The sequence below is a fragment of the Dendropsophus ebraccatus genome, chromosome 2 (assembly GCF_027789765.1).
Source record: "Dendropsophus ebraccatus isolate aDenEbr1 chromosome 2, aDenEbr1.pat, whole genome shotgun sequence".
Taxonomy (NCBI): domain Eukaryota; kingdom Metazoa; phylum Chordata; class Amphibia; order Anura; family Hylidae; genus Dendropsophus; species Dendropsophus ebraccatus.
Window position 1 is genome coordinate 16787 of NC_091455.1, and position 10714 is coordinate 27500.

The 10714-nt window shown below is 51.0% G+C and overlaps 1 protein-coding gene across 1 annotated transcript in view; it reads left to right on the plus strand.

Moving 5' to 3' along the window:
- Nucleotides 1-1032: 1032 nt before the first annotated feature.
- Nucleotides 1033-10714, plus strand: part of LOC138784243 (fucolectin-1-like) — an 81213-nt gene continuing 71531 nt past the window's right edge. Inside the window, exon 1 of the mRNA XM_069959748.1 lies at nucleotides 1033-1113. Within this exon, the coding sequence (XP_069815849.1) occupies nucleotides 1104-1113 (10 nt within the window). The 5' untranslated portion in view covers nucleotides 1033-1103. The remainder of the gene's footprint in view (nucleotides 1114-10714) is intronic.

Genomic DNA, 10714 nt, shown 5'->3' on the forward strand with positions numbered 1-10714 from the left:
CAACAAGAACAAGATGGAGAACGATTGGATTTCGTGATTTTATTGGACTTCAAATTATCAGGTGTATAGCCCCAAATAGACACTTTCCCATCACATTACTCCGAATCCCTACAGTAAAAATGTCTGAAAATCACAGAACCTGTACGAGGGTAAGCGCTCTTCTAGGATATGGTAGTGTGATTGGATAACAATTTTATTCTTTGGTTTTATTGGACTTCAAATAGTGCGACATATAGTATACCCCAAATAGACACTTTACCATCACATTAATCCAAATCCCTACAGTAAAAATGATTCTTCTATATCTAAGACAAATAAGAGAAATAAATTAAAATGAGCCGGGTTTTCAGGTGTTAAAAATTACATATAGTTAGAGAAAAATAAAATATTCCTGGAGCTGAAGGGGTTAACAGTATATGAATTAAACTGTGGTGGATGTGAAGGGGTTAAAAGTGGATGAATTGATCTGAAGGGGTTAAGAGTTGACATTCTTTAGTTAGTCTCACATGTAGGTGTCACCCTATGATCTTCCTGGCACTTTCTGAAGCCTGGAACTAACTAGTCCTGGCTATTACCGTAACACATGGTATATAGGAGCACTGTAATTCCTAGTGCTGATAGTGTGACTGCAGTTAACCCTAACCCTAGCCCCTAACCACACCCTCTAACCCTAAACCCCTAACCCTATAATCTCACCCCCCTTACCTAACCCTTATGCCACTAACCCCAACCCCCAACCCTAACACCAGCCCCCAATCCACCCTAACCCCAACCCCCTTACCCTAATCTTCCAACCCTAACTGTATCGCCTAACCCTATGCAAACACACAAACGGGGCCTGCAGCTAACCCACCACACACACAGCACGTGACTCACCTGCCATATAACGTCGCCGGCAGAGAACCCGCCCACATACACTGCGCAGTGTCTCCAGTCTACGTTCACGCCTCAGAGCTTCCCAACCGACGTCAATACCTCCACGCGCTGCGTGTTGACGTCATAACATCCCGTTTAGAGCAGAGGTGGCGCTGGTGGGTGTGGCTACCGGGGAGAGTCCCGAGAGGACAGAGGCGCGGGCGGGCAGCTGTATCCGCCGCTCAGATATGGAACACGGTAAACGGATCTCTGCGTCCATACAGGGGTCAAGGTTCACCACAAGGGTTGCCATCTGGGGTCTAGAATGTTTGGGAGGTAACACTGAGCGTTATGGCGGCCGGGACTTACAGTGTGAGAGGTGAAGATCTGTGGAAACACGAAAATGTCATAAAAGAAGATAAAAATCTTTAGTCTCCAGTCTGAGCGATCCTGTGATCCCTGCAGCCAAGTAATCTCATGTTCTCCCATCACTGAGGTCAGGTGTTACCTGTGCCCTGAGCCTGGATCACTGTGCTGAGCTCCTATAGGTCTGGGACAGGTGCGACGCTCTGCTGCTATAGTATCATCCTGGACAGGTGCGACGCTCTGCTCCTATAGTATCATCCTGGACAGGTGCGACGCTCTGCTCCTATAGTATCATCCTGGACAGGTGCGACGCTCTGCTCCTATAATATCATCCTGGACAGGTGCGACGCTCTGCTCCTATAGCATCATCCTGGACAGGTGCGACGCTCTGCTCCTATAGCATCATCCTGGACAGGTGCGACGCTCTGCTCCTATAGCATCATCCTGGACAGGTGCGATGCTCTGCTCCTATAGTATCATCCTGGACAGGTGCGACGCTCTGCTCCTATAGCATCATCCTGGACAGGTGCGACGCTCTGCTCCTATAGCATCATCCTGGACAGGTGCGACGCTCTGCTCCTATAGCATCATCCTGGACAGGTGCGACGCTCTGCTCCTATAGTATCATCCTGGACAGGTGCGACGCTCTGCTCCTATAGTATCATCCTGGACAGGTGCGACGCTCTGCTCCTATAGTATCATCCTGGACAGGTGCGACGCTCTGCTCCTATAGTATCATCCTGGACAGGTGCGACGCTCTGCTCCTATAGTATCATCCTGGACAGGTGCGACGCTCTGCTCCTATAGTATCATCCTGGACAGGTGCGACGCTCTGCTCCTATAGTATCATCCTGGACAGGTGCGACGCTCTGCTCCTATAGTATCATCCTGGACAGGTGCGACGCTCTGCTCCTATAGTATCATCCTGGACAGGTGCGACGCTCTGCTCCTGTAGTATCATCCTGGACAGGTGCGACGCTCTGCTCCTGTAGTATCATCCTGGACAGGTGCGACGCTCTGCTCCTGTAGTATCATCCTGGACAGGTGCGACGCTCTGCTCCTGTAGTATCATCCTGGACAGGTGCGACGCTCTGCTCCTGTAGTATCATCCTGGACAGGTGCGACGCTCTGCTCTTATAGTTCTGGGACAGGTGCGACGCTCTGCTCCTATAGCATCATCCTGGACAGGTGCGACGCTCTGCTCCTATAGTATCATCCTGGACAGGTGCGACGCTCTGCTCCTATAGTATCATCCTGGACAGGTGCGACGCTCTGCTCCTATAGTATCATCCTGGACAGGTGCGACGCTCTGCTCCTATAGTATCATCCTGGACAGGTGCGACGCTCTGCTCCTATAGTATCATCCTGGACAGGTGCGACGCTCTGCTCCTATAGTATCATCCTGGACAGGTGCGACGCTCTGCTCCTATAGTATCATCCTGGACAGGTGCGACGCTCTGCTCCTATAGTATCATCCTGGACAGGTGCGACGCTCTGCTCCTATAGCATCATCCTGGACAGGTGCGACGCTCTGCTCCTATAGTATCCTGGACAGGTGCGACGCTCTGCTCCTATAGTATCATCCTGGACAGGTGCGACGCTCTGCTCCTATAGCATCATCCTGGACAGGTGCGACGCTCTGCTCCTATAGTATCATCCTGGACAGGTGCGACGCTCTGCTCCTATAGTATCATCCTGGACAGGTGCGACGCTCTGCTCCTATAGTATCATCCTGGACAGGTGCGACGCTCTGCTCCTATAGTATCATCCTGGACAGGTGCGACGCTCTGCTCCTATAGTATCATCCTGGACAGGTGCGACGCTCTGCTCCTATAGTATCATCCTGGACAGGTGCGACGCTCTGCTCCTATAGTATCATCCTGGACAGGTGCGACGCTCTGCTCCTATAGTATCATCCTGGACAGGTGCGACGCTCTGCTCCTATAGTATCATCCTGGACAGGTGCGACGCTCTGCTCCTATAGTATCATCCTGGACAGGTGCGACGCTCTGCTCCTATAGCATCATCCTGGACAGGTGCGACGCTCTGCTCCTATAGCATCATCCTGGACAGGTGCGACGCTCTGCTCCTATAGTATCCTGGACAGGTGCGACGCTCTGCTCCTATAGTATCATCCTGGACAGGTGCGACGCTCTGCTCCTATAGTATCATCCTGGACAGGTTCGACGCTCTGCTCCTATAGTATCATCCTGGACAGGTGCGACGCTCTGCTCCTATAGCATCATCCTGGACAGGTGCGACGCTCTGCTCCTATAGCATCATCCTGGACAGGTGCGACGCTCTGCTCCTATAGCATCTTCCTGGACAGGTGCGACGCTCTGCTCCTATAGCATCATCCTGGACAGGTGCGACGCTCTGCTCCTATAGTATCATCCTGGACAGGTGCGACGCTCTGCTCCTATAGTATCATCCTGGACAGGTGCGACGCTCTGCTCCTATAGTATCATCCTGGACAGGTGCGACGCTCTGCTCCTATAGTATCATCCTGGACAGGTGCGACGCTCTGCTCCTATAGTATCATCCTGGACAGGTGCGACGCTCTGCTCCTATAGTATCATCCTGGACAGGTGCGACGCTCTGCTCCTGTAGTATCATCCTGGACAGGTGCGACGCTCTGCTCCTGTAGTATCATCCTGGACAGGTGCGACGCTCTGCTCCTTTAGTATCATCCTGGACAGGTGCGACGCTCTGCTCTTATAGTTCTGGGACAGGTGCGACGCTCTGCTCCTATAGCATCATCCTGGACAGGTGCGACGCTCTGCTCCTATAGCATCATCCTGGACAGGTGCGACGCTCTGCTCCTATAGTATCATCCTGGACAGGTGCGACGCTCTGCTCCTATAGTATCATCCTGGACAGGTGCGACGCTCTGCTCCTATAGTATCATCCTGGACAGGTGCGACGCTCTGCTCCTATAGTATCATCCTGGACAGGTGCGACGCTCTGCTCCTATAGTATCATCCTGGACAGGTGCGACGCTCTGCTCCTATAGTATCATCCTGGACAGGTGCGACGCTCTGCTCCTATAGTATCATCCTGGACAGGTGCGACGCTCTGCTCCTATAGTATCATCCTGGACAGGTGCGACGCTCTGCTCCTATAGTATCATCCTGGACAGGTGCGACGCTCTGCTCCTATAGTATCATCCTGGACAGGTGCGGAAAAGAAATCTTACAGCAGCACAAACCCAAATGTGGTTGAGGTGGGTGCCCGTCTCTCCACCCTGGCCCAGGGTGGTATAAAATCCAGCAATGAAGTAGAAGACAGCACGTCCGGCAATAAAGTTGAAGAAAGTGTGCGACGTTTCGGCTGAATAAGCCTTTCTCAAGCAGTGATGACATCCTGGACAGGTGCGACGCTCTGCTCTTATAGTTCTGGGACAGGTGCGACGCTCTTGTCCTATAGTGTCATCCTGGACAGGTGCAACGCTCTGCTCTTATAGTTCTGGGACAGGTGCGACGCTCTGGTCCTATAGTGTCATCCTGGACAGGTGCGACGCTCTGCTCCTATAGTATCATCCTGGACAGGTGTGGTGCTGTGCTCTTATAGTTCTGGATCTTCCTGGACAGGTGCGGTGCTGTGCTCTTATAGTTCTGGATCTTCCTGGACAGGTGCGGCGCTGTGCTCTTATAGTTCTGTATCATCCTGGACAGGTGTGGTGCTGTGCTTTTATAGTTCTGGATCATCCTGGACAGGTGCGGCGCTGTGCTCTTATAGTTCTGGATCATCCTGGACAGGTGCGGTGCTCTTATAGTTCTGTATCATCCTGGACAGGTGCGGTGCTGTGCTCTTATAGTTCTGGATCATCCTGGACAGGTGTGGCGCTGTGCTCTTATAGTTCTGTATCATCCTGGACAGGTGCGGCGCTGTGCTGTTATAGTTCTGTATCTTCCTGGACAGGTGTGGTGCTGTGCTCTTATAGTTCTGTATCATCCAGGACAGGTGCGGTGCTGTGCTCTTATGGTTCTGTATCATCCTGGACAGGTGCGGTGCTCTTATAGTTCTGTATCTTCCTGGACAGGTGTGGTGCTGTGCTTTTATAGTTCTGGATCATCCTGGACAGGTGCGGCGCTGTGCTCTTATAGTTCTGGATCATCCTGGACAGGTGCGGTGCTCTTATAGTTCTGTATCATCCTGGACAGGTGCGGTGCTGTGCTCTTATAGTTCTGGATCATCCTGGACAGGTGTGGTGCGGTGCTCTTATAGTTCTGTATCATCCTGGACAGGTGTGGCGCTGTGCTCTTATAGTTCTGTATCATCCTGGACAGGTGCGGCGCTGTGCTGTTATAGTTCTGTATCTTCCTGGACAGGTGCGGTGCTGTGCTGTTATAGTTCTGTATCATCCTGGACTGGTGCGGCGCTGTGCTCTTATAGTTCTGTATCATCCTGGACAGGTGCGGTGCTGTGCTCTTATAGTTCTGGATCACTCTGGACAGGTGTGGCGCTGTGCTCTTATAGTTCTGTATCATCCAGGACAGGTGTGACGCTCTGCTCTTATAGTTCTGGATCATCCTGGACAGGTGTGACGTTCTGCTCTTATAGTTCTGTATCTTCCTGGACAGGTGTGGTGCGGTGCTCTTATAGTTCTGTATCATCCTGGACAGGTGTGGCGCTGTGCTCTTATAGTTCTGTATCATCCTGGACAGGTGTGGTGCGGTGCTCTTATAGTTCTGTATCATCCTGGACAGGTGTGGTGCGGTGCTCTTATAGTTCTGGATCACTCTGGACAGGTGTGGCGCTGTGCTCTTATAGTTCTGTATCATCCTGGACAGGTGCGGCGCTGTGCTCTTATAGTTCTGTATCATCCTGGACCGGTGCGGTGCTGTGCTCTTATAATTCTGGATCACTCTGGACAGGTGTGGCGCTGTGCTCTTATAGTTCTGTATCATCCTGGACAGGTGCGGCGCTGTGCTCTTATAGTTCTGTATCATCCAGGACAGGTGCGGTGCTGTGCTCTTATGGTTCTGTATCATCCTGGACAGGTGTGGTGCTGTGCTTTTATAGTTCTGTATCATCCTGGACAGGTGTGACGCTCTGCTCTTATAGTTCTGTATCATCCTGGACAGGTGTGACGTTCTGCTCTTATAGTTCTGTATCATCCTGGACTGGTGCGGCGCTGTGCTCTTATAGTTCTGTATCATCCTGGACAGGTGCGGCGCTGTGCTCTTATAATTCTGGATCACTCTGGACAGGTGCGGCGCTGTGCTCTTATAGTTCTGTATCATCCTGGACAGGTGTGGCGCTCTGCTCTTATAGTTCTGTATCATCTTGGACAGGTGCGGTGCTGTGCTCTTATAGTTCTGTATCATCCAGGACAGGTGCGGTGCTGTGCTCTTATGGTTCTGTATCATCCTGGACAGGTGTGGTGCTGTGCTTTTATAGTTCTGTATCATCCTGGACAGGTGTGACGCTCTGCTCTTATAGTTCTGGATCATCCTGGACAGGTGCGGTGCTGTGCTTTTATAGTTCTGTATCATCCTGGACAGGTGCGGTGCTGTACTCTTATAGTTCTGGATCATCCTGGACAGGTGCGGCGCTGTGCTCTTATAGTTCTGGATCACTCTGGACAAGTGTGGCGCTGTGCTCTTATAGTTCTGTATCATCCTGGACTGGTGCGGCGCTGTGCTCTTATAGTTCTGTATCATCCTGGACAGGTGTGGCGCTGTGCTCTTATAGTTCTGGATCATCCTGGACAGGTGCGGTGCTGTGCTTTTATAGTTCTGGATCATCCTGGACAGGTGCGGTGCTGTACTCATAGTTCTGGATCATCCTGGACAGGTGTGGTGCTGTGCTCTTATAGTTCTGTATCATCCTGGACTGGTGCGGCGCTGTGCTCTTATAGTTCTGTATCATCCTGGACTGGTGCGGCGCTGTGCTCTTATAGTTCTGGATCATCCTGGACAGGTGTGGTGCGGTGCTCTTATAGTTCTGGATCATCCTGGACAGGTGTGGCGCTGTGCTCTTATAGTTCTGTATCACTCTGGACTGGTGCGGCGCTGTGCTCTTATAGTTCTGGATCATCCTGGACAGGTGTGGCGCTGTGCTCTTATAGTGCTGGATCATTCTGGACAGGTGTGGCGCTGTGCTCTTATAGTTCTGTATCACTCTGGACAGGTGTGGCGCTGTGCTATTACAGTTCTGGATCACTCTGGACTGGTGCGGCGCTGTGCTGTTATAGTTCTGGATCATTCTGGACAGGTGTGGCGCTGTGCTCTTATAGTTCTGTATCACTCTGGACAGGTGCGACTCTGTACTATTATAGTTCTGGATCATCCTGGACAGGTGCGGCGCTGTGCTCTTATAGTTCTGTATCATCCTGGACAGGTGTGGCGCTGTGCTGTTATAGTTCTGGATCATCCTGGACAGGTGCGACTCTGTACTATTATAGTTCTGGATCATCCTGGACAGGTGTGGCGCTGTGCTCTTATAGTTCTGGATCATTCTGGACAGGTGTGGCGCTGTGCTCTTATAGTTCTGTATCATCCTGGACAGGTGTGGCGCTGTGCTCTTATAGTTCTGGATCACTCTGGACTGGTGCGGCGCTGTGCTGTTATAGGTCTGTATCATCCTGGACAGGTGTGACGCTCTGCTCTTATAGTTCTGTTTCATCCAGGACAGGTGCGGTGCTGTGCTCTTATAGTTCTGGATCATCCTGGACAGGTGTGACGCTCTGCTCTTATAGTTCTGGATCACTCTGGACTGGTGCGGCGCTGTGCTCTTATAGTTCTGTATCATCCTGGACTGGTGTGGCGCTGTGCTCTTATAGTTCTGGATCACTCTGGACTGGTGCGGCGCTGTGCTGTTATAGGTCTGTATCATCCTGGACAGGTGCGGTGCTGAGCTCCTATGGTACTTTTACACGGAGCGATAATTTGCCAGATCACACGATTAACGATTTTAAATAATGTTAAGCCTATCTATCACATTTGTGAAATTATTGAAAGAATGTTCATACGGAACGATCAGTGAATTTTTTGCGAACGATCAACGCCGATTTGAGAACATTTCAAAACATGAGAGATCAAAATAAACGATTTCTCGCTCGTCGTTTGATCGTTCGCTATGTTTACACAGAATGATTATTGCTCAAATGCGATCGTTATCGCGGAAATTCGAATGATAATCGTTCAGTGTAAATTGAAAATTTTGTGTCGCAGAGCATTTGTAAATATGCCGGAACACTGAACCAGCAGGGAAAATGGACAAAAACCACGGAACCTGTGACGGAACTATGAAATGGTGCGTTTACACGTAACTATAATTGGCCCGATCGTACGATTAACAATGTCGGAGTAACGTTTTTTTTTTTTCATAACGAGCAGCGTTTAGACGGTACGATATATCGTACGAAAAATTCGTTGTCCGATCGTTTTGCGAACGCTTAAGCCTATCTCACACATTGGTTAAATCGGCAAACGACTGTTCACACGGAACGATTTGCGAATTTTTTACGAATGACTATTTGATAACATGTTGAAAGATCAAAATGCGCGATGTATCGTTCGTCGTATGATCATTCGCTGCGTTTACACGTACGATTATCGTTCGACTTCGATCATTATCGCGCAAATTCGTACGATAATCGTTATGTGCTCTTTAGGGATGCACGATGCACCGAAATATCGATACTACTATCGATATTTCGGGCAAAAAAACGGTTCGATACCAGGATTTCCTGGTATCGAAACTTTAAGTTAAGCTGAGAACACGGTGGGCGGCTAGCTGAGCGCCGGCCGTGTTCTCTATGTGCCGCCCCCTGCAGTCTCCTCCTCTGCTCTCCCTCCCTCCGCTCCCATTGGCGCCAATTTCAAATAGCCGGCACTTAAGTATATAGATGACGCTGTCACACTGACAGCGGCATCTGAGCCCTCCTGAGCCCGCTCCATATACAGCGGGGGTCGGCTACTGTGTGTAACAGACCCCCGCTGCTGGTGTCTCTCTGATAACAGAGTCCGGCTCCGCCAGACTCTGTTATCAGAGAGATGATTTATGCCGAGGAGCCGGAGCTGCACGGAGGAGAGCGGCTGGAGAGGGAGAGCGGGAGGTCACGGAGAGAGGAGGACGGAGAAGGCTGGAGGTGGGGAGGATGAAGAGGGAGAGCGTGGGTCTGTGAGACGCGGGAGAGGAGGCCGGGGGAAGTGCAGCACATGTGAGGATCCAGCCGGCTGGCAGGTGGGGGAGGTGGCTGGGACTGAGAGGAGCAGATAAGATCGGCTGTAGTGTGTGGGATCCTGTGTAACCTCCTCTTCTCTTCCTCCGCAATCTTGGTAACTGGTGCAGCAGAGCTGTCTTAGTGATGGGTGGTGCAGGAGAGCTGTCGTAGTGTTATCTGATGCAGCAGAGCTGTCTTAGTGATAGCTGATGTAGCAGAGCTGTCTTAGTGGTGGGTGGTGCAGGAGAGCTGTCTTAGTGATAGCTGATGTAGCAGAGCTGTCTTAGTGATGGGTGGTGCAGCAGAGCTGTCGTAGTGTTATCTGATGCAGCAGAGCTGTCTTAGTGATAGCTGATGTAGCAGAGCTGTCTTAGTGGTGGGTGGTGCAGGAGAGCTGTCTTAGTGATGGGTGGTGCAGCAGAGCTGTCTTAGTGATAGCTGATGTAGCTGAGCTGTCTTAGCGGTGGGTGGTGCAGCAGAGCTGTCTTAGTGGTGGGTGGTGCAGCAGAGCTGTCTTAGTGGTGGGTGGTGCAGCAGAGCTGTCTTAGTGGTGGGTGGTGCAGGAGAGCTGTCTTAGTGATGGGTGGTGCAGCAGAGCTGTCTTAGTGATGGGTGGTGCAGGAGAGCTGTCTTAGTGGTGGGTGGTGCAGGAGAGCTGTCTTAGTGATAGCTGATGTAGCAGAGCTGTCTTAGTGATGGGTGGTGCAGCAGAGCTGTCGTAGTGTTATCTGATGCAGCAGAGCTGTCTTAGTGATAGCTGATGTAGCAGAGCTGTCTTAGTGGTGGGTGGTGCAGGAGAGCTGTCTTAGTGATGGGTGGTGCAGCAGAGCTATCTTAGTGATAGCTGATGTAGCTGAGCTGTCTTAGCGGTGGGTGGTGCAGCAGATTTGTCTTAGTGGTGGGTGGTGCAGCAGAGCTGTCTTAGTGGTGGGTGGTGCAGGAGAGCTGTCTTAGTGATGGGTGGTGCAGCAGAGCTGTCTTAGTGATAGCTGATGTAGCAGAGCTGTCTTAGTGATAGCTGATGCAGCAGAGCTGTCTTAGTGATAGCTGATGCAGCAGAGCTGTCTTAGTGATAGCTGATGTAGCAGAGCTGTCTTAGTGATAGCTGATGTAGCAGAGCTGTCTTAGTGATATCGGATGTAGCAGAGCTGTCTTAGTGATATCGGATGTAGCAGAGCTGTCTTAGTGATAGCTGATGTAGCAGAGCTGTCTTAGTGATATCGGATGTAGCAGAGCTGTCTTAGTGATAGCTGATGTAGCAGAGCTGTCTTAGTGGTGGGTGGTGCAGGAGAGCTGTCTTAGTGATGGGTGGTGCAGCAG